This window comes from Nilaparvata lugens, chromosome 2, assembly GCF_014356525.2.
Source record: "Nilaparvata lugens isolate BPH chromosome 2, ASM1435652v1, whole genome shotgun sequence".
Lineage (NCBI taxonomy): Eukaryota > Metazoa > Arthropoda > Insecta > Hemiptera > Delphacidae > Nilaparvata > Nilaparvata lugens.
Window position 1 is genome coordinate 6,323,740 of NC_052505.1, and position 25,907 is coordinate 6,349,646.

A 25,907-nucleotide genomic window follows, 5' to 3' on the forward strand; every position below is an offset into this window, starting at 1 on the left:
TTGAAATAAATGCACTATGTTTTCATTTTTTTTTGTAATGATAGTTTTATTCGCTCGTATTTCTGAAATTTCATGTCATCTCTGATGATTAGAATTTATTAAGGTGGATATGTTGATAATTGTAAAGATAGGTTTTGAATTCAAGCTTAGAAAACTGTCATGATTGTTAATTATTATTTTATATGACATGTGGAATAATTATTACTCTATAAAAAAAACATAAGCATGATAAAAACTTGGTGAGGATGCAGGGCCACTTCCAAAATTATCAGATAGGCCTCCTGCTGTGTGGATTATTAGTATTTGTTTGTTATTATTTTCAGTGATTATTTTCAAAATATGCATTGCTTTTCAGGTGCATGATTAAGTAAAACAACAAATGAAGGAATCGAGTTCTATCGAAAAAATGATGCTGTACCAGATTACCACCAGTATACATCGCTAGAGTACCGGCCTCTGATAGAGGATAATATTGATCCAATAAAGAAAGAAAGGAGAACTGTGATAAGAAATTGCATTTGTTCAAATGCTAATGAATGAATAATTTTATTTAAACGAAAATCCAAAGTTAAGTGCTGTAAGCCACCCCGAAAACTTCTGCTACTGGATAATTATTAGATCTGATCGAATTTCCTTCCAGCTGTTCACCCTCTTTGCAGTAGTCGAAGTCTTCGAGGTGATACACAGCATTTAACTTTCGATTTTTGTTCAATTATAGTTATTAATTTGAACTTCTTATAAAATCCGGCAAATTAATGTCAAACTGACAGCTGTCTTGGAGTTGCACTTGGATGCGTTCTGGTGTTGTTTCATGAAACAATCTAGTGTATGCATTTCTAGTGCATTATTAGTTTATAACCAGTTTATCTACTAAGTTAGTTTATAAGCTATTCTGTAAAATGCACTTGTTTTGTGCCTTTTTATCTTATTGAATTTAAGCAATGGAAACATGAACAGACAACTGTGAAGCTGTATAGTGTCACCCAATGAATTATAGATCAGTGATTAGCGTTTAGTGGATAAGTCATCGAAGAATCTTGTACAATAATAAGTGACAACCATTGTTTTTTAATAAACTTCTAAATGCCAATAAGCCCTTCTTTTTAATACGATATTTCCTTTATTGTTCAAGCTTTAAATCGAGGTCGATAATTTTTCAAAAATTCATTCAACAACTCTATTGATCATGGGTAATGATAACCCATTTGGTTTACGTAAGTTTGGTTTTGATAAACGTGAACATAGTACCATGATCCAGAATCACAAAAAAAAAAAAACAGTTTCAGTTTTGTAACAGTATATATCTTCAAATTGATGTGAAGTTCCTGTCAATACTGTTGATCGTATACCGTACTTCTTGGTTTTACGATCTGTTGTAGAGAGCATAAAGTTAATGGTATTTCCTTGTCTACAAAGCGGTAGTCAACGGTTATATCCGACAGTCATAACCTAAAACCTTCTAGAAATCAAATCTTCATCCTGGAAAGAAGTATAGTTCAATTGGAACATTTGTATCATGTTAGATGAGATCTTTTCAGTTCAACTAATAAAATCCAAATAATATTTTGGATTAAAAATAAAGTTGAGCCAATGTTATTAAACTTAGGAAGCTAGTAATTTACATTCACAATATTACTTTGTAAATCATTATTGGATTGCAGTGTGAATAATGGAATTGTATGCCTAAGTTCATTTTCAGAATACAGTAAACAGTAATTATCTCTGTGCAGCTGATGAAATGCAGCAGGAAACTGCAGCTGATGAAATGACATGTTTTTAAATCATAAGGATGTGCCATGAACTCATTTTTTGCAAGAATGTAATGAGAAGTTGAGATTCCTGGTTTGATGTTTGTGACTTGTGGTATAGGTATAGAGTGCAGGAAATCACTTTCCTCATCAAAAACTTGAGTGTTAGTTTTAATTTGGCATTGATAATACTGTAAACCGTCAGGCATTGTTGAAAAATTGAAAACTGCGAAATTCCCAATTGTTTTTCGGTTCAATTGAGGACTTTATTGTATTGGCGAAAGAGATCTCTTTGTTTGTGGAACTGTGAAGGGGAGCGGGTTGAGCGGGGAGAATAGGTGGAGAAATAATAAAAAAATGTGAAGCGAGATGAGAGCGGGAGAGCAGCGCAGCGCAGTATGAGGAAGAGGAGGACAAATAATAAGAAAAAGAGAAGAATAAGAAGAAGAGGGTTAGGTTGGAGAGTTGGATGAGATGAAACGCGGTGCGGTTTTATTTACGAACGTCTGTGTAGGATGCTGTTGTTGATGATGTAGAAAAGATAGAGAAAGAGAAGGCAAATGTATAGATAGGTGGTTAGAAGAGAGACGAAGGAATACAGGTAATGAGAGAAAAGATGTAAGGTGTGGTGTTAAGGTGGACGGCGAGGGGAAGAAGGTGAAGAAGAGGAGAAGGCGGGACGGGTCTCTCTCTGGATAGAGGAGTAATAATAATAATAATGAAAAAACAAAAACGCAGCAGGTAGAGTAGAAGGTATTTGTGTGAGTGAGAGAGCTGTGAAGAAGGAAAAAAGGAAGACCAGGTGAGATGCCCGAAGGTATGTCTATGGCCTCGACGAAGACGGAGTGAGAGAGAAGGACTGATAGTGGTAAGGAGACGTTGAGGGGGTGGAGTGGGGGAACAGGCGGCCATATTGGAACGCGGCGGCGGCCGGCCAAGCTGACTCCCCGAGCCGACAGTCGAGTCTAGAATGCGGGAGAGAAGTACGTTGTTGTCGGTTGGTCTTGGTTTCGCTGGCGTTGTTGTGACCGTTCCCTTGAGCAGCGCAGGAGCTGCACAGCACAGGTGACTCCCAGGACGAGCAGAGCACGATCAGGTGAGTGAATGCCATGCCATGCACTGCACCCAGTGGTGGTCGGCGATGACACTAGGCAGGCAGCGGGTCGCGAACACGCTCTTATAGCAGCAGCAGCAGCCACCAGGCGGTTGTTCTGGTTATTCCAGACCGACCAGTCCCGGAGTCCTCGCGCGCCGCACAAAACAGGGTCCGCTCACTCGCTCACTCCTCACGCCGTCGCAAATTACACTCAAAACAGTACCCACGTCGAAAACAGGTCCGCGGCCGTCATCGCGACAACACCCACACCTGCTGCGACTGCGTGCGGCTAGAGCACTTTTTGTCTATGTTTACAAAACGCCACCTCGTCCCTCCAACCCCTTCCCCCCCTACACCTGCTGCCACCGGCCCGGTTACTTTTACGCTGCGACTTTATGAATGAATGAATGGAAGAATTATTATTGTTGTTGCATCCCCCCACCCCCCTCCCGCTAGTAGAGAACCGGTCTCCAAATACTGTACTACTAGACTACTACTACTTGTTTGAGACCCGCGCACTCCAACAACCTTCCAAGTAGTGCACTTGCTCTTCTTCAGTGCAGTGCAGTGCACAATACAGAACCACCGCAGTGCAGACGGCCAATAATTAGTGGCGACGCTACTTGAGAAGATAGGTTAGGTCGGATGCCCTTCCAGTTCCAATGTCTATAGAAAGTGGCCTTGAGTGCCTTTCAACGCAGCCTTGGTTCATGTCTGGGTGTTGGAGTTGGAGTTGGCTCCTCTTACCCCGTTGTCTGTCTGCCTCGATAGTCACGTTGTCTAGAATAGTCTAATTGTGTAAATTTCCAACATTCTATAGGCTTATGCTAGTCAGAATATACTAGGAACTCAACAATAGGTTGTTTTGTTATTAGCATTCCTACATTAAATACTTGGTTATTTTTAACTTGTGGTCAACTTATTATATGCTTAGTAGAATGTGCCATGTTTGGACTTTCATAATGTAGAACATTGTTTTCGATAATAATGTTTACACAAATTATTCAATACTAGAGATTGCTGAAATAACAATTTGACTTTGAGAAAACATTCAACTTGGTTTCTATGAATTGTATTTTATATCCTCATTTCCAAGACAGAATTTATTATATAGGCTAGTGTTTTGATAGTCTATATATTGAGTTATATTATGTTGTATCATTTAATTATTGATATATTCAATTTGATATAGCTATTTAATTGACTATGGAGAATGAAACATCACTATCATTTTCAATTCGTATCACATTACGGTATCTCTGAAATAATTATCTTTTGATAATAATTATTATAGTTGATATCGGTTCAGTTCCGTATTGCCTTTGCCAATAGATGATGAATCATTTGCCTTTTAGTTATGAGTTTTGTATCTCATTATTTGACAACTTCTATTGAATTTTGTTTTATACTTTTGAGAATGATGAGGTCAATTAGGTTGTTGATAGTTCATGCATACTATCAGACATATTTATTTCTTATTTCCAATTATTCCTGCTGGATTTGATGCCCTCTCAAGCTTCAGGCTTGAGAATGATGACGAAAGATGAGTAAACCTTGCAACTATATGTGTGTACTGAGCCAGCCAAAAGCTAGAGATTGACCCTTGAATAATATGAGCGTTATGATATCAATAATGTACAAGCTCCCATGAAATTGTTTCTAGAATATTATTGGCAGATAGTAATTCTTCCACATTACTTGACCTTGACCATAAACTATTTTTGTCAATAATTACATGAGGCTGACTGTAGTGTTCCTTCCTAAATTCTATCAACACTCTCTGTTCCTATCGGTATTTTACAACAAACTGTGATAGCAGTGCATTAAACGTAGACTATACTTCATTTCTGATAGTGTTAAAGATTCATTATTTTTATATTATATTGACAATCCTAAAGTGAAGCTATTCACTCTTCTCACATACTTAGCCACGCCAGTTTATACATGCCTTTTTATTTACATAACTGATGAGAAATGCAAAGAACAAGTAGGCCTACAACTTGGCCTTGTAAAGCCAAGTGCTTTCGTTCCACCAACTAATCAAGCTATTATAGCTGTAGTAGTTTTTCAGGCCATTAGCAAACATTTTATATTAATCATGCCATGCATCAACAACTATACTGGTATTATATTGCGCTATTATAACAATCTGGAAATCTTCAAATCAATTTTAAATAATTTCCTAGGAATCGTGAACTCTTGTTCTTTGTGATTTTCAACAACATAACATGAAATTTGAAAGATATTTCTAGCCTGATTATGCATTGTCATAGTGGATGATATTTCCACCCACCATTGAACAATATTCAGTAAATTGTCAGCACATAAGTCATAGCTTTTCATCCACTCGTTTGTAGAAAAATGGATAAGATAAGAGATTATATTCTTTTAAATGAAGTTTGATTTTTAAATCCCTCTTGACTAATTTCCCTTTTCTGACTCACTTATTATATATTTTTTATTGCTCTGTTGAGAATCACATCTCACTAAATTCAACACCCAAAAAAATACGATACTACATCTTAATTTACCACAGTTTTGTACATTCTTTTCCATGATAATTTCAGTACAAAGATTCCATTTTCATCGTGAAAAAATTCAAAGCTCTTAAATATTGCACGCCAATTCTTGGCGTCTTATTATTTGAATCTCTATCCATTCCATTGAGATAACGGTTCCGATGTGAAAGGTCAAAGCGTCACGCTTGACTCATAAGCAACAGTGAGAATAGCAATAATATAGGTATATAGAGAATATATTATGTGTATGTGTTTAGTATATGGAAGGTTACACTATAGGCTCTGTGACTGGAGTGGTGGATGGTCAATGCATGTACAGCCATGTCTGTTTCTTCGCTGTGTCCTCTATATATGTATTTCAAAAATAATGTACTGTTTAGGTGTGTGTGTGTGCCTGTGTGCATTCCTGTGTTCCATTCGCTGTTTGTTCTTTCCCCAAGTCACCTTGTTTGTTCTCTGGTACACCTGTTTGGTTTGGAGCACCCAAGTGAAGCTCTTTGCTGAGGAAAAGCTTGACAGACCACGCAACTCTGTGGCTAGCAGCCAGTCAACAGTGAAAAACACTGGTTGGCCGACATTTCCTGTCTCTTTTCTCACAAGTCACAAACGTTATTTATAGCTGAGACAATTTTCAAACATATAGAGCCATGATTCAAGCATTGGAGAAGTAATGTAAATATAGTTGATAAAAAAACTGAAAACTGTGAGAATTGAAACTAATTTCTCAATCATGAAAATTTATTATTTAATCATTGACAAATAATATAATATATTCATTTATTTATTCAATCATTCCTAATTACACAACTTTCAGAAGAGTACCCCAGGCTTACGCCCAAAACGGTTCCAATTCTAATTTATACAACAGTCCAAATGTAGCTTATGTGTCACTTCAACATTTTCCAATATACACACTCCAATTTACAATTCAAAACACACAAAAATCATTTTTAAATTGAAAAATACTGCTAAAATTAATTAAATCAATTACAAATAATTAGATAATTCCAAACTTCGAAAAGTTTTCTTGGTTTAGTACCAAAACAAAATGGATGTTTATTTTTTTTCTGTAGCCGTGTAGCCCATTCTCAAGTACTTTGATGGGTGATGATAATTTTAAATGATTTCAAATCAATGTAGTTGAAAAACAACCATTCTGCAATAAAACACCAGTAGATTATGATTCTAATGCAAGAATAAAACATTAATAGCACTGTAATAGATATGACAATAATCTCGAATAACAATAATCAACTAAGTTACCGGTACTATTTCTATCACTATCGCTGTTAATATTATCATCATTATCGAACTAGGTAATGATAAGAAGATAAAACCAGATATAGGCCTATAACTATCAAGAGATAAGTATTAGGCCTACATCTTCTCTCTGATGAGAAAAACATTTTCATTATGAGTTTATTTTGATTATTGAACTAAATTCAGCTACTGTATATATTTTTTCTTTCTGATATTTATTTAATAAACTTGGAAGTTCAATTCATCTACTGTATATCATGAGAAAAACATTTTCATTATGAGTTTATTTTGATTATTGAACTAAATTCAGCTACTGTATATATTTTTTCTTTCTGATATTTATTTAATAAACTTGGACGTTTAATTCATCTACTGTATATCGTGATTATTCTTTTAATACATTTGGACTTGAAATCGTAAATGAAAACTTTGCAGCCCCTAAATTTAATGCAGCATTATTACTAAACTGAGTCTTCATTGCTATTCGGAGCTATTCGTTGGTAGTTCTCCTTTCAGTAATAAGTCTGATAGATGAAAACAACATACGAGTATTTAGCCGTCGAGGAACTGCCTACTAGAGTACAGCAGTATGTCTGTCTGTAATATTCGCAATTGCAATCTAGCATTAAAACGGTGTCCATTCCGGCGGATAGTTGTGGAAAGTAACGGTGCCAGTAAGTTAGATTCTGCCAAATTAAACTGCCACACACTTTTCCTTCTTCTCCATCATCATTCACTTCTTTTTCCATTATCATGACTCGTCCATCTTTAGTTTTTCGCCTTGTTCTCATTGCGATACTCGTTACTTTCAGCTTCAATCGTGCCTTGTTCCTCCTACTTTTCATCCTACTAAAACTAATATTTTATTTTTGTTGATGACCCCGTCAACTCATACAGTATTTTTTTATTAAATGCACCCAGTCACCACATATAATAATTTTTTCACAAAAAAAATTGTGTCAAATTTTTCTCCCTTGACATAATATGACAATTTACGAATTAGAGTAATCATGAAATAAGAATATCTTTTATTTATCACATAAGTACTAAGAATCTATTTAGATCTCCATAATATAATAATAACAATAGTATAAACTGAGAGAATTAATTTAGATATCCATAATATTGTTATTAAGATTTTGTGGCATCCCCATGAAGCTAATTTTAGCATATATTGGGGTATTGTACTTACTTTATAGATATTTTTGAAATATTTAAATTGATATAATATTAATAATAATAAATTGTATAAACATACAAATATAGTACATAATAATACAAATTGTACTTTACACATTTGGTGCTGGTTACAGTCCAATTTCAATACTTTTTGAGTTTTTTCAAGTACCTGCCTTGCCAACTTCAGTATTTTTCACTGCTCATCAAAAATTTATTTCCAGCGCCCTTAGCTCTTTGATTCTCTCAAATTTTCAAGTGACTAGTGATGAATCCAATTGTTCAATCTCCTTATTCAAGTGGGGTCTCTTGTTGCCTCAACTCCGCCCACATCACTATTATTATTGTAAAGTGTAAATCAAAAGGCATTTATCTATATATCTGTTTACCTAGAAAAAATAACGCAAACTACAAATTATATTGTTTAGTTTACTCCCTCTTCTGTGATTCCTAAACTTCAGTAATTCATTGATTACTGTGTAGTGGGAAGAGAAACATTTTCATGAAGATTTATCCTCTGAACATTTTCTACACTGTCGAAAACATTGTACCTCTATCAAGTTGAGTTACCAACTTCACTCATGTTTTCCGATATTGGTTGAGAAAGGAAGGTGAATCACAAACACATATATTTATGAACAATATTCAATATTTTAATATTGATGAACAATATCGCTTGAAATTACAAAAAAGTGCATCAAATAGTTACAGTATTGGTCAACAATATTCAATATTTCAATATTGATGAACAATATCGCTTGAAATTACAAAAAGTGCATCAAATAGTTTCAGTATTGCTCAATTATATGCGTATATATAGTAAATTTCCATAGCATATCTCGGAATGTTAAAGTAATACTTGATAGTTGAAAAAGTGAATTGTTGAGCATTACCAACAATGCAAGGACACTCTCAAGAGGTTTTTTCTTTACAAAAGAGGCTTTTTCTCATAATTGAAGTGTACACACTGCATAGGAATTGTTGTATGTGTGCGAGAAAAGGAAAGGAATATTTTGAAAGAGAATGATGAGGAAGGGAAGGAACAGAGAAAAATAAGAGAAGTAAGTTAGTTGGTGGCTGGTGCAGAGATGGGGATTATCGATGGAGCTCGAAGACCACCTTTGGCTCGAGCGCACTGCACGAATATAACTATATTGTAATGTAGATACAAATTCAAGAGTATTCCTGTGCTGGCAGTATGGCAATGAAACTGTGCTGATCGTAGGCGTCTTTATTGTGATTTAAGTCCTTGGATCTGTTTCTTCTATTAAAGGTTAATAACCGCTGGAACCATCTCCCCTCTAGCTCACTCTTTGAAATTGAGAAGCATCACTGGATTTGAAAATGCAAATTAGGAAATTCTTCTAAAAGTCACAGTGTGGATGACTGGGAAACTTTTCAGCTTGCAATGAGAATAAGTGATTTATTGTAGCCAAAACGTATTGCTGTTTGAAAAATTATGAGTGAACTGATTTTTCGATAAGAAATAAAAGATGAGGATCTTCCTAAATAATCACAAGCAATGTACCAAATAAACAATGTATTCTAAGTACATTGCTCCTAATTGATACTAATGATACTACCTCATGAAGATTACAGATTATGTAACGAATATAAATGGTAATAATGCATTCTCTATTTATGAATAGATAACTAGTTTGAATGAAGAATATGAGATTTCCTACTTTGACATCATTCCCTTGTAATCTGAATTTCAAATTCCACCTCTTCCAACTCTAATTTTCTCTAAATCAGTCATTCAAATGAATTATAGAATAAATAATTGAAAAAAATTGTTTAATCCCTGCAATAAAAATTTTACAGAAAAATAGTTATTACTACATAATAAATGACACGAAAAATGATATGGAAATACACCTACTTCACTATGGCAAACCATGTAATGGAGTTTGTGTTGGTTGAAACTTATCAGTAGTGGTGTGTATTGTGAGTGAGTATTATGTTTGTTTATATTTGATAAATGTACAAAATGTATTTGAAAATGTACAATATTGACTCGGATTTTATAGGGGATATTCTTGTTCATTTTCTTCTTGTATTACCAAGTGCAATTATTCTCATCGAATACACTATTATCCAAGTATTCAGTTACAGCATGTTTTACAATCCGTTGCATTAGTTGTGTGATATTTGATACTTGTGATTCCTGGTTCTATCTTGAGCGTCAATAGTCTGCACAAATGAATTCCTCTGACATCCATGAAAGTGAATGTTTCTAATGTCATGTTATTTCAAACAGTCTCCTGGGATATGCTATCAATATCCTCCTCTGTTTTTCTCCAAGTGTTGGAATAATTTGCAATAATCTGTTTTGAAACTTTGCCAAACTCTATAACACAAAGATCTTCCACGGATGTGTTGTAAACTTGGTAATGGAGGTATAAACTAACGTTATTGGTTCCTCCCCTATGCTTATGCATACACTTCAACATACATTTGGTTATGGTAATGGATTCATTTGAGATTTTTGTAACTATATTGAAGCATTTTCATGCTAATTGTATACTTCGTGCAACAACGAAATAGTATAATTCTCATGCAGTGCGTATCAATAAAATGTCAGAATTATTATAGTTTTGCCAGACTACTTTGTTGTTGGGAGCTGGAGATCTTTGTTGTATGGAGAATGGGATTTCCAGGGAACTTGTAGTTGAATAGTACTACAGTACTAATGTTTTGTACCATATTCTGTCCTGCTCACAATTCTCAAGTTATAGAAGCAGAAGCTTCCCCCTATGCATAAGACATGTATCTCAGAATGGTTTGCAAAGTAGCAATTAAAAAGCAATATTAAACCTTGTGATCCTCACTCTACGGTAGTTCTTTCTTTGAGACAAAATTCATGAGGGAAATTTCCAGGGGGATTTGCATGTGATACTAGTCACATTGCAATACTCTTTTGATTCGGGGCTAAACTCTTACTCCGACTGATGAATTGATACTATACATCCTAGACCGAAACTAAAAGCATAGACTAAGTAAACGGGTTAGATCTGTAAATAGTTAATCTAGCAATCTATTTAATATGTTAGATCTGTGCTAATAGATAGAGTTGCTAGATTGCCACAAGAATATTAAATTACCACGTGAGTGTTCGTGCAACAGTAATTTGGTATGATACTGATCCGAATTCTGTAATTATACAGTAATATTGAATTGCCAGTCTGACACTATACTGCCTTCTCGATCTTCTAAGTGCATGCATATTCGTTGTCGCTTCCAACAGTGTTATGTCTCAAACTGTCACTTTCTAATTGCTGTGAAAGTTTTCACCAAATATTTTTCAATTCTGCTGTCAAGAATATACAATAACTATAATTATATAGAAGCTATCTATGTTCGTGAAGATAGATTGTGTGTAGATTACACGTAGAGCTGGTAGTGGGCTGCAAGTATGAATACGGTACAATGCAGTTCAGTTTAAATACTAACATATATTGCTATTCAAATTCTCATGCTCATCTGAATTATTCAGTGGTTCTTGCAAGTAGGGAATGAATTAGAATTTTTTGCACTTACAAACAAGAAATAACAAATGATAAGACCATAGAAATTATTTGTTGTGTATTTATTTGAGCACTGTTCAATTGATTGCAAATTGAAATAGTATTCTTATCCTGAAAACATACAGCCAACTAAGTGGAATAAATCGTTATTTCTCCTTCACAGTAGATCGGTTCAATATTACTTCAAATAATAATTATTAACAAATTACGGACGTAGCATTCTCATTTAAGTTGATTACTGTATCGGTTCAGTGGGCACCAATTATTAGTATTTTATTATTCACTCAGTTGTATTGAATCATTCAAGGAATTCACTATATTTTGATTGATTGATCTGTATTTCCCCATTATTGAAAAAACAAATCAGAAACTATCGTCATTTCTTATCATATATTCTGTAATATATTATCTAGACTTCTTCTACTGTATTATATTGCAGTCAGCTCTACCTCAGTGACAAATACACTTTCCTATATTTGAATTATGTGATTTTCTGAGCCTGAGTGATTCCAGATTTTATATTGAAAGACTCAAACTGCGATTTCAGTAAATGACAATTGCAATACTATATTTATATAAAATAAATGTTTTGCTAGGTTAAAGGTGCATTTTAGTTTGTGCGTAAATCTCCGCAGTCGACGACGGCAAGCATTGTTCACATTCATATTGTCCAAACTTCAAGTGTGCTAAAACAGCTTATCAAATAACTTTTCATTGTTTATGTTTATTATTCAAGAATAAAAATATTTCTAATAATATCAAGATATTGCCATTTGAAAATATAAAAAAGTATAAACTCAAGATCCCCCATTTAAACATAATTAAACATCATATTTTAGGTTATTTAGACAAATTGAAATCTACCCAATCTGAGATCCTCACCCTGTCTTGGTCGGCGACGGCATTTACGCATAAACGAAACCCCAGCTTTAACGAGCTTGCTCTCTCTACCTATCGCCTTCAGTGTTCAGTCTGCATTAATTTTTTTGTACAAGGGTGAAATTGAATAAATAATGATAAATAAACAAATGAATTCTATTTCCTACAGTAAAAATAATTTAGAAAAAGAATGCAGAACCTTTCTGAACAAATTAGTTCATATTATCAAGTTGACAGAAGTATATCCCTTAACATACTAAAGACTGATGCAAAGGTCTTCTACAATATGCTTGATTACTATAGTCGGTGGACAGCGATTTTAAGAGTATCTTATCGACCCAAGTGTTGGAGAGTATCTCTACAGTTATATAGTGAATAGATTAGCCCGAACACTATACACCTCTGTAGAACCTAGAGGTATAATTGCCATCATTAGAGCCAGCTAGCTTCGATCACAACATGCTAGGAACCGTTATACATAGGCTACGATCCCTCCAAATAATATCCTAGCCTAAAAATCGGATTGCTTCTGAAACAATCAGTCGTTAGTCCGTCGTGCCGTGGCCTGAGGAGTCGGGATGGAAACCCTCAGTGGCTCCTACCTTCTCACTATGAGACTTTTCATTTTCACCCTTTTCCACTCCATCACTCTGTCTCTCTCTATCTTCTTTATCATCCCGCGGCTATCTCACTATCTACTTGTGCGCTTCTACCAGCTACTTTCACTGATCGGTACATCGGTAAACTACCAACCAGAGTCCCTTCCGATGTCTTTTAATTATTTATCTATCGAACAGCGATTGGGTAGATAGAAACGGAACCGATACATCCGGCGTGGTCAAGTACCTCTCACTCCCTCTCTCTCTTTCAATCTTTTCCTCGCTATTTCTTCATCATCCAATGACTTTCTCACTCTCTCTCTCACACTCACTGAGACACACACTTGCTGCGGTATGGGTGACCTCATAGAAACCAGCAATAAGACGTAAAGACCTCACACAATGGCTTGACCATGTCTGCCCACGCTAAACATGCTGTATTTGACTTTCCTATTCACAAAAACAAAACTGTTTAGTTAATCGTTATCATGCTTCAGAGAGTATTTAAAGTAATATTCTATACATTCTTACATTCTATACTCACTGACTTCAAATCATGTGGAGCTGTGTATTTCTTGATTTGTAAGTTCTTGGAATAGATCTTGAAGCATAGTGGGTTTTTGGAATACATCTTGAAGCATAGTAGGCTTATTGAAGTTGATGGTTCAAATTGAATGGTTGCTTCTTTGTGAATACTTTTTGGAGTTGGAGTTGTTATCTTCCAGTCTTTACTTTTCATCACAATCATTATAAATTAGGATATACTGAAATGTAGTCTCCGTTGAAGAGATGGATTTGGAATTGAACACTATTATTACAATACTGAGTCTTCCATTTCTTCTGCTTATATACGATTCAATATTTTTGGTTTCCTCAAGCTTTGCACTTCTCCTGTTAACGTCAACTCTCTTATTCGAAATATCCAAGTGCTCTGTACCCTAGCAAGAGAGTGTAAATGTATTGATAAGTTTGAGAATCGCCTCAGCTTATCGATCTACACAAATAATTATCATAGCTGCTCTCCTTCTGAAAGCTACAATAGAGATTCAGTCAGTGTCGTAAGTTATAATAGCAGATAATTGGCATATTTTTTCCATTCAGCCCACTTCTACTTGTGGCTGTTGCAGCTCCAGACTTATCAGATTGACCTTTCGGCTCGCTCAGTGGAGGGATATTTACTGCCATCCGAATTTGCCACTTTTCCAATCGTCTTCGAGTTCAATATTTTCACTTTTGAGATGACAACCGATTCGTCGAGTTGAACGCGACTTATCAAGTTGACGCGCCTTCCTAAAGTTGAAAAAAAAATTCGAAATGTCCTTTCCTGAATGTCCGACCCACTTTTTCGGCAGTAGAAAGGAAGGACACTTGTTGCATAACATGCGCGCAACACTCTGAGCTCGCGTATCACGGTCGTGTTTCCAGCCAACTCCGTTCCTCCATCGTATTCATATCACAGGATCATCAGTGGCCAATCTTATGAATTGACGGAAAAATATGTTACAAAGTTTTAACAGACTCAGCGGATGTTGTTTTCAAATGTTAAGCAGCAATATAATCTTGACGTGTAATAATATTTCCCCACTTGATTTACGGTAAATGTGACTACATGAATGGGTAATGGAATGCTCCTTTATGAATATTTCTCACTGTTTGAATAATTTAAAAACAACAGTCAAGTTTCATTTCATATAAATTCCATACACGATACCTTATTGAATATAATATATTGTAATATTGTTTATTGATTCCATTATCACGTATTTGATTCATTTACCTTTTTGCTTATGCCGTATCCAACAACCTCTAGAATCACATCAGTTCAACACCTTCACATCTCACACCTGTCAGATCATACCTCAACATTCATAACAGTTGTTTGTTCACCCCCAACCTATAACGTGATTATTTCTCCATTCAAGTGAGAGTTCATAGAGACAATTATTTACATCACTTTATAAATGAAGCACACACAAAAACTTTTTAAGATTAGCTGAGGTTCTTTTTTACTTTCCTTGCCCTATTACCGTAGGTAAGGGGAGTATTGCTTTCCGAAAAAAATTAAGATACCCAATTTCCAAATTTCTATACGTTTCAAGGTCCCCTGAGTCCAAAAAAGTGGTTTTTGGGTATTGGTCTGTGTGTGTGTGTGTGTGTGTGTGTGTGTGTGTGTGTGTGTGTGTGTGTGTGTGTGTGTGGTGTGTGTGTGTGTGTATGAGTGTATGTGCGTCTGTGTACACGATATCTCATCTCCCAATTAACGGAATGACTTGAAACTTGGAACTTAAGGTCCTTACACTATAAGGATCCGACACGAACGATTTCGATCAAATGCGATTCAAGATGGCGGCTAAAATGGCGGAAATTTTGTCAAAAACAGTGTTTTTCGCGATTTTCTCGAAAACGGCTCCAACGATTTTGATTAAAGTTATACCTAGAATATTCATCGATAAGCTCTATCAACTGCCACAAGTCCCATATCTGTAAAAATTTCAGGAGCTCTGTCCCATCAATGCAAAGTTTGATTTTAGATTCCCAATTACCAGGCTTCAGTTCAGATACAATTCAAACAAAAAATTCCAAGTGGAAAAGATTGGGCATGAAAATCTCTACAATTAATGTTCAGTAACATTTTCTCCTAAAATTGAAAATAAGCTCGAAATTCGAGGAAATGTTATTATTTCAATTGCTAACTGTTGGCAACTGTTGATTCTATTAAATCTTCACTATGAAGAGATAGCAGACTTCGTGTGTCTCCAGCGTTATTGTCCTGTCACCAGCTGGCTTGGATCTTTGAATATAGTAGACTTGAGATGTGCGTGAACACTAGCGTCAGGTGATAAATTTTTCATAACGGCAAGGAAAGTTGTGTGAGTGCGCCACACCAGATTTTTTTTCACTGCTCACCAAAAATATATTCTCAGCGCCCTTAGCTCTTTGGTTCTCTCAAATTTTCAAGTGACTAGTGAATCCAATTGTTCAATCTCCTAAGAGGCTCTTATTGCCTCAACTCCGCCCACATCACTATTATTATTGTAAAGTGTAAATCAAAAGGCATTTATCTATATATCTGTTTACCTAGAAACAAATAACACAAACTACAAATTATATTGTCACACCAGATTTTTTAATTAAATTTTCAAGTATAAATGATTGAATCAATAAATTCATTATGTTCTAGTTGAACCACAGCTATCTATAAATGTTTCTTAAATAATGAGAGCGAGTGATGACGTTTACTAAGTGTGAATTTCCCTGTAAAAGTGTACATTTTGCTAAGCTCTTGTGGCGCCTGCAGAATCAGCAAGCACTTGCATGCAGCATACCTGAGTAAGGCGTTCGAGGTCTGCGCATGCGCATATTTAAATAGCAGTGTCTGACTACCCGGTCGTTTCTAGAATATTAATGATATTTATGCTAATGTAAACACACGCCAACCACAGAAATGATTTAAATGCGGAACATTTAATTAAATCGGTATTAGCGTTAGAGCGCAGCTACATGCCGAAGGCTCGTATTTTAGATGTGGGTTATTAATTCATGATTTTGACGACAGAGTCGCTGTCGCAAACTAGAAATGGACAAAATAAAATCGGTTTATTAGATTTTATGTTTCTTGCCTACAGAATTTACTATTTGATTTTCCATTTATGGTGTAACAACAGTGAAATTTCAAATGAATATTCAGTGCTATGCATGTTTTTAGTGTTGTGACCCGATTGAACCTACTTAATCCAATTGAAAATTTACATTCTACGAAAAGAGAGTGAATTTTTCTCATTTTTTTTGAAACCAAACTGGACAGTGTTGAAACATAGACGGTTGTTGACCTAAGTTAATAAAAACAGTAAATTGAATTTACATTAAAAAATCCATTACATTAACCTATAATAATAAATATTATATTATCCTTATAAAATAATAATAAATAAATAAATATATTAGTCATAAGTTTATCTTAACCTCAGTGGCGTAACTTACACCCCCGCTAAATCCATGGTGCGGGGGTGGCCGGGAGAGCATGCGGATTGATATAAAGTTATAATTGACTCGGGCCCAGACTGATAATCAAATTAAACGATATTATTTTGAAAATATTATCACCCCGTGCCCAGTCTGACAATATCATCAGAAAAAATGAGCAACTATTTAGACATTTAAGCAACAATTAGAATAAATTGAAAATCGTATGCATCATCAAACATTGGATGGAGTTATGATAGCCAAGCATGATAATGATGCAAATATTGCAAGGAAAGAAAATAATTATTGTAGTCAGAAATGCCAGAAATATTTGAGACGTCTAGAACCCTCTGTTTCTCTTGCTTGTTCAATCACTGTTCAAACAAATATCATGAATTCGATCACCAGAGACAATTAACATAATTTATCAGGAAACGTTAAGCCACTGTTTATCCTGGAATGCCTACGATTTCTATAACAACTATACTATTGTGATTCAAAAATGCTGAAAATTTAGTAGCTGATGCTCAAACATTTTTGTCACGGATAATCGCATTAATGATTTGTCTACTTATACCTTCACCACAGAGAAACAATTAAATAGCATACACGTACGCTATTCTTTCTCTATGCCTTCACTTAGTCAACTACTATACCTAGGATAATTTTCTTATCAAAATACTCTATTGGTATTTTGTAGTTACTAAATTCTTGGCAAAATTCAGATGGCAAAATTCTGAAATGGGTGAAAGTATATCAACGGCCAGTCAGGAAGTCTGATCAGGATAGAAAAATGTTTTGTGGATTTCAGTTTTACACAGAAATATTATTAATTTCTGTTAATAAAAAATAATTTGATACAAATTTCCAATACGGAGAAATTTCCAATTCTATAAATGCTTGTTTGGTTCAAGTGGTTTTATATGATAGTTTGTTTCGTAAAATAATTATTTTTGAAGTCTAACCTACTCCGATTTTCCAGGCAAAGGTTTAAAATTTCTCAGTAAATGAGTATGCAATCGGTTGTATAAAATATCAAACTAGATTGTTATTCTATTGGACGTTGGACAACATTATTATATTTTTACAATAATGCTCTTCTGTGTAGGTTGTGTCTCTGTGAATAGTAATAAGTTCTATAATCTTTCTAATATTCAGTCCAATTTCTAAAAGTAATGGCATACACTACTGCAGTAATGGACCTTATTTTAAATGTCACGTTCCAACCTTCGTGTTGTGACTATGTTGAACATTGTTCAGAATTCCTTTGAATAATATAACGATCATCTTGAATTTGTTAGTGTAAAGTAATCAATGGAAAATCCAGCCAACAACTCTAAAAGAAACAGAGTACAATTCAAATGTGTTTTTATTTGAATTTTTGTCTGGATGACTGCCAGCTCTTTGTACTAGCTGAGCCTGAGACACACTGCCAACAGTGCCAACTTGGTCAATAATTCAGCACTGCACTGGTGACATGACATTGAAATACTAGAAGCACACATAGGAAATAAACACAGACTTGCGTTATCTTACCGATAAATTACTGTTCAAATTACCATTCCAATTATTAAAAACAATTAAAGTCAGATTAACAAGATTAACTTGAATTCAATAACAATCACAGATTAATCTAAGAAGGGTATTTTAATAAGAAGATTATATATTATAAGAAGGGGTGATAGATTCATCAATTAATTTCATTCTATTATAGCATAGATAAAGGAGCATAAGGACTATATTTCTTGTCTCTGATTATAGGTAGTCTTCCCTACTTGGTAATTCCACTGATATAATTTATGAATACTCTTATGCCTTCATTAATACTTTTTATAAGAATAAAGTGATCCACTTGTGTCACTCCATGTCAAGCTTGTCTCCTACAAATTTTCCTCTGTCAAGAATTTTCAGTCAAGCGTAGTTTTTCAGAACTCTTTGGCCCTTGATTCAATGTAAACCATTTTCTAACGAATAGTTAACTAATTATAACTTCTTGATAATATACTCATTAATTGATAAAAACTAACTATACTCAATAATTCCTTGGTCATTTGACACCACAAGCACTCAAGTATACATTCAAAGAAATAAGATAATTTCACATCCGGATGTAGAATTTCGTGATCTACACTTTGGTAAAACAACTTTAGTCCTATTTCTGTTATCAAGACCATTATAACAGGTATTGCAGATGAATTTTGGGAATCTATGCTTGGGTATAAACACTTTACTGTAGTTAGTTTGAAAATGTGAATAGCTCGCTGTTTGGATGGTATAAAGTATCATTTGGTAAAATGTCTCAAGTCCACATATCTCATTGTTTTTTTTTCATGGACCAAACAACTCAAGTCCACTTAAGTCATAATTAAAATCAGTAGTTTTTTTATTTTCTCATTACTTTGTATTCATAAATAAGTGTATTTTGAGCCTACTTTGATAGTTTCAATGTGATAGGATCAAAAATATTCTTGAAAATTATGTTTGAACATACAAGAAAACTTTGGACTCCATTTTCTCAAAACTGCAGTTTGGGACTTGCGTGCTTATGACATGTAACTAAGGAATTGATAAAAAGGATTATTTCTCTTTGCATAATTACACGAAAAATGGACAGTTTATCAAGTAGCCTACTAGGAGAAATATCCTGAGAGAAATATATTGAACATTGTTGAATACAGTACTATGTATTGAAGCTCTTATCCAGCATAACTGTAGAAGAGTGGAGACTGATGAGAAAGAATCAATTCCATTAGTTAATTAATAATACACGTTATCAATAGTTAAGGGCATTCACTTGACACCTAATGTTAGCGAGAAAATAATTTTGTTATTTTTGTTTGTGAACAGGTGTGCCTGTCGGTTAGTTGGGAGACAGACAGCGAGCGCAGTACAGCCGAACAAGCAGGGAGTGTCCTGCTTGCCGTATGATGTAAGCAACAGTCTGTACCGGACAGAGACAGTGTGCAAGTGAGTGACAGAGACAGTGCTAACAGTTAGATTTGTTGCAAAAGAGTGATGGAGATGGAGATGGAGCAGCAGCAGCAGTCGCCGCCCCAGGACGAGGTGCCGCCTTCCATGACTCCACCGCCTCCGGCGGCAGCCGAGATCGAAATGCAATCCCCCAAGGACGAACCTCCCGCCTCTCCCGTGATGCTGGCTACAATGACGCCGGTCAGCGTCACCGACTACCAGGACCCCGATGATTCCAAGACGGTGATCTACGTGCCAGGGGGCCCGGGCGACCCCTTGGCGGGGGGACAGCTCTACCAGGAGAATCTCGATACCGGCAACGTCTCAGTGCTGGTACAGCCGTCCTCCCTCGGACAGACCGCCACCTACCAGGGCCCCCCGGGCACCACAGTGCTCGTACTCTCCGAGCTCGTCGATGACATGTCATCTGTTCTCGGATTAAGGTAAGACAGCCTTTACAATTATTACTCAGATCAACAGAATTACGTAAATACAATTTCTAAAATTGTGACAGCAACATCCTCACATTGATTAAACTCCAGCAAACTAACTAATGGACCTCAAAATACCTGCTACAGATACGTCACCCTCCTTCGAAAAGTTTTTTCATCCTCATTCATAAAGTTTTCATTTGAAAGGTTTGGAATTTTAATCTATATTCTAAGAGTGAGAGTAATTCGGGTCTTGTTAAGATTTTCTTAATTAGCAACAGTGAAACTTGGATAATTCGAAGTGGTGGGATTCTTCGATTCTTAATTGATTGTTTATCACAAAGAACAATGTATTGCCAATGTTTTGCAAATTTATTGCCAGGAGGGCGGATCAAACTTGTTGCAATTTGATCTTATTGTTAGACTTCGGATTAAACAAGTTGGAAAGTTGAATAATTGTTTTTTAAAGGAAATCATCCAGTAGCAAGGAAAGAATCCATTTACGTGATATGGTGACAACAAATCATTCTGATCCAAAATCCTTGCATATAAATCATGAAGCCAATGCACTGAAAAAAGACAATTTTTTTTATGTTATACATTTTTGCTGTATATATTTTTCGCACCACTTGGATGTAATGAGCTGGTTTTCGTGAGTCATATGGAGGCCGAAAATGATTGTTTTCTGACCAGGCCGGTAAAAGTTTTACGGCCCTAGGGCTGTAAAATAACCTTGAAGTCAGCTGATTCTGATTTGATTTGAACGTGTTTACAAAATGGTTTATGAAACGGAATCAGTTTATGCTTCTAGAATTGAATAAGTATCCTGCAATAAGATACTATCATTTTATTTGGATGAATAAAATACAGATAAGATATATATTATAAACTATTCAAATTCGATTTTCAGAGTAGGATAGAACTTCTAACCTAAACTTCCGAAGTCAACGACAACAAGCATTGTTGACGTTGACATTCAGATTGGCCAAAATTCAAGTGTGCTAAAACAGCTGATCAAAAAACTTTCCATTATTTGTGTTTATTATTCAAGAATCAAAACATTTATAATAATATCATCTTATTGTCATTTGGAAGAATAAAAAGTATAAACTCAACCTCTTACATAATTGAACATAATCTTTTAGGTTATTTAGACAAATCAGAATAAAAATAAAAATACTTGGACAATTTCCTGATATTCAGATTACCTCAGATTTGCTAGAGCTATGACCTTCCTGTTTTGCTTTCGGAAGTGCCTAATAAACAATTATTCTCATATTTATATTGTTTATTTTTCTGTGTGGCGAAAAATAACGTTCTCACCATGGGCAAAAATTTTTTTCCGGCTCTCAATCTTTTCTAGTCCTCGGCCTACGGCCTCGGACTTGAAAACCGATTTCGAGCCGGAAAAGACTCATTTTCGGCCCTAGGTGCGAAATATACTATTGTTTCTATAGGACCATATTTCAATTTATCGTTATACCAGGTTGAATTTTATAATTTGTTCACTATAATACGGACCCAGATCATAAGCTTTGACTGGGCCTACATTCATTAGATTGCAGCCTAAATCCTGGTTATAGAAGTTACCAGTTATTACAAAGTTGTCATCAGATCATAAAAGATTATCCTCAGTTTTGTTCGCTTAAAAACTAAATTAACTCTGCGGGAAAAGTTTGGAGAAATTCAGTCCACATGCTAAATCCAGTACAGCAGCAAACATAAGTTATACGTAATAGTTGTTGCACGAAAACACAACACACGAAAAGTGATCATATGAACGGAACCTTCGTGTTTTGCATGTGAAGATTGTTGTCATCCGAATTGGATATTTGTGGGTTGCATTACGTGAATCAGTCGACATCGCATGCATCCACACTAATACTCTAGTAGTCGAGTGTAAACTCGGACATCCATTCCATTCAGAAAGTCCTTTGCAATATGGAGAACGCGGAACTAGGTCCTTTCTCTAGATAATCTTCCCTCTTCAATGGTCTACATGCAAGACTATCAAGAACCAAATCTTCCCTTACCGGTACTTGATTAGCTATTTCAATGAAAATAGCTGAGAAATTTTTTTGTTTGATGATTTCATTTACTGTTCTTGAGCTTAAATAATCAATACAAACAAGTTGAAGTTGTGTTTCTTTTCTGGCTCAAAATTACTCTATACAAAAATTTCCAATTTGTAGAGATTTGAGTGAAATATTTTTGTTTTTAATCAGTTTTTAAATATCAAAATTCAAAATTTTTAGTTTAGTCATTAGTTTTGAAGTGGAAATTGGACTTTTTGAAGTGAAAGTGAAATCTTAACCTTATTCTTTTTTGAAACTTTTATTTGTAAAAATTTGGAAGAAGACAGTTTTGGGCTATGCCTGTTGTCTTCTCCCAGTCATATTATATTTATTATAATTATGATATGTAATTGTAATACACACACAGTTAATATTGTGAAGTTTGAAGTGAATATTTTAAGTCTCAAAGGTCATAATAAATCATTTTATCCAAAGTGAGCTTGTGAATATTGTAATGGTCAGTGAATTCTCAAATATTCCTTGTATTTAAATTGAAAGAATTGCTCAATTGAGGAATTTTCTTCTTAATCCTTGATACTTTTGCATGTAGAAAGAAGAAAGGATTCGTTGTTAGTTATCCATCTTGCTTTTACTATTATTATTAGTATTGTATTTTAATATAACTTTAAAGTGAAAAAACACTTCATTCTTTGGTGTGGCGACGACCGTTTCGTGCTGCTATTGCACATTTTCCATCTTCAACCGTTTCTGTTGGGCTTTCTAATGTGCAATATCAGTACAAAATGGTCGTCGCTACATCAAAGAATGTGAGTGTTTTTTCACTTTTAAGTTATATTAAAATACAATAGTAAGAAAGGATTGTTTGGTGGGAGAGTATATTTATGAGAAGGGCTCAATATAAATATGAATATTTCAAATCTATGGGAAAGTGATTTTGAGCAGAGAAAACTTATACTTAAGAATGTTTTATTCTATACTTCGAGGTCCAGGATTGGAATAATGAAGTTTTTAGAGATCTGCGTATCCAGAGGTATTTTGTATCATGTCTCTTGTATATTGCTAAATATTCATGTTTCTAAATATTCAAAGTGTGAAATACATTTTCTCATTTTTCACTTATAGTATGAATAGAAAAGATTGAAGAGATAATTCTCCAGTGATTTTTCTTATAGCAAGATAAGAGATTCTGTCAGTATACAAATGATTGTCATTTGGAATTTTGATGGGAAAATCTAACAACACTGCGAACTGCAAACTATTAGAAAAACGGGAAAATAAAAATATAATATTCCGATTCTTTCGAATTTAGCTTATAGTGTAGGTCGGAATCTATCATCAGTCAGACTTATGACCTGCTGACGGTGGAATTTAGTGATATAAAGTATGGTGTGAATGGTTTCCATTAAAACTTTAAATCATGGCAGGCTGACGATGAACATTTGACCTTCCCGAATCACACGCCTTCTTAGCTGTGATTATCCAAGCAAGGCCAGCTGTCGAAAATACTTCTCTAGATTTATCAGTAGTCGATGCCATTCCAAGTGGATTCTATCTTTTTGTCGACGACGTTCAAACGTTTTACACAGCTCTCCTCAGGATCTATTATTCTTTGCGAGATTTTCGGCTGCTAAAATCTTTGAAAAGTTCATGGCTTATAAAGCATTCTTGGAAATGTCAAACTAATTCACATTAATCAATCTTTTGATTTCGAGTAAAGAAGATAAAATGATTGAAAAATGTATTATTATACTTGGAATATATGTGGAAAGAATAGCAAATTTATGTGGTAATAAAAGCTCCAATCAGAATATAATATTCAAATTCAACACAATCAAAAAACTTTGAAACTTCTCAACCTTAGTGTTGTTCAATGATTTGCAACTATAGATGAATAACGACGAGATGGGCCCTGGATTGCATGCTATCTAATGTTATCCAGAGCTCATCTTGCCATTCATCCATTGCGATTCTCATGCTATAAACTACACATGCGGGAAGCCTATTGATTTTTTTTTTCATCATCTCTGTACCCTGTAGTATTGCAGCTATGGATGCATAATTTGTTTTACCATATTTATCATGCAAATTATATGCATTTCCAAAAGTATAGAACTGCAAATCAGCTATTTCCATGGAAATATTCAAATTGGATAGTACATTTCGAATATCGTAACTCATCTATATTATTATCCGATGTAATGAACCTTCCTTTTAGGGGGAGATTTCTTGTAGACTCCGATTGGAGTTGGTAATGATTTGACTTGATATCTTAGTCTAAATTTTACCATTTAAATACTTATTTATCCTGAAAATACGTGAAAACAGAAGAAATAGAATGTCAGACTTAACGAACTCGGTTCAATCGGCATCCAATTTCCGCTCTTCTTTCGTCAGTCTTTATATTTATTTCTTTTTCAATCTTATCTGTCTGTCTCCCTTCATTATCACGTTTTATTTCACCTTTCAATGTGAATATTTTTCCCGAACGGACACTCTCAGTTTCTTCTAATTAATTGGATTCAAGGAAAGCAGTAGACCAATCATTTTAATTATCTACTGACAACAGGCTTGTGCAACCGATTTTTCAAATCTTATGTTTTGTTTTGTACCGTTGGTGTTGTCCATGCACTCTTTCAACCATGAAAGGAGTACTTTTATTTAAATTTCAATGAGCTAAATTTTTTACCACACCAAATGAATCCTACATTATATTGCGGGTCCTGCACCCGAGTTGAGGGGCGGACCTCCCGCCTCTATCACATCATAGGCTTCAAATGAGTTGGTGAGGGGGTCAATAATATATCAATGTAGTGTCATCTCTCATGCTGAAGATTCACATTTGAATTATTTATTTATTTATTCGTGGACAAAATCACAAATCATATAGGCCTAAATATGATTAGGAAGGAACAACAGGCTTGGCCCAAATCTATTCCATTCCCAAATTTTTTTTCATGAGGCTTATTTACACGACATTTAGAGAAAAAATATATGCCTGAAGCCTTACAAGCGCTTCTGATATTTCTCCAAAAGAATCTTATCGTTGAAATAAATAATCAAACAAGCATTATTGAAAATCAAAATATCGCATCCAAGAGATAAGCTGACCTATAGCCGAACTGTATAAGAAACCTAGAAGATAATGAAATGAAAAGATCACAGTATCGCCGTGGACGCTGACAGCATTTATTCCAGTCAATAAACACAAGCTTATTGTAGTGAATCTATTTAATCAGGCCCATTTTCTCAGATTTTTCATATAATGAAAATAAAGCCTCAAGTTAATGAGGCTACATAGCGTTGGACTACAGTCACTTCCATTCATAATTGTATTTTGTGTTGCAATATTGTTCTGAAGATGGTGATACAGCAAAATAGAATTTTTTCATTTCATGAATGATGATTGTTTGTATTATGATGATGAATGAATGGTCTGCTGTTTTAATTACTATTGAGGAAATAAGGACCGCACAAGATGATAATTAGGTAGCATCAGTGAGTATAGAATGTAATAGAAATACTCACTGGGTAGCATTTGCATTGGTATTACTATCAATATAGTAATAGTTTATTTTTTTTAGATCCGTTGCAAAACATCCAAGCATTCAAGCATAAAAATAAAATCTTTTGCCTCGATCCGGGCCCCCTAGGGCTCCTGTCCCGGGGGATAGAGGTTCTATTTCCCTCCTATGTGAGGGTCAGG

The 25,907-nt window shown here is 34.8% G+C and overlaps 1 protein-coding gene across 11 annotated transcripts in view; it reads left to right on the forward strand.

Annotated features, from left to right (window-relative positions):
• The first annotated feature begins 2,705 nt into the window (after positions 1-2,705).
• Positions 2,706-25,907, forward strand: part of LOC111057893 (protein grainyhead) — a 222,536-nt gene continuing 199,334 nt past the window's right edge. For all 11 annotated transcript variants that reach the window (XM_039420401.1, XM_039420409.1, XM_039420403.1 and 8 more), the window contains exons 1-2: positions 2,706-2,844; positions 19,615-20,180. In XM_039420401.1, the coding sequence (XP_039276335.1) occupies positions 19,783-20,180 (398 nt within the window). In that variant the 5' untranslated portion in view covers positions 2,706-2,844; positions 19,615-19,782. The remainder of the gene's footprint in view (positions 2,845-19,614; positions 20,181-25,907) is intronic.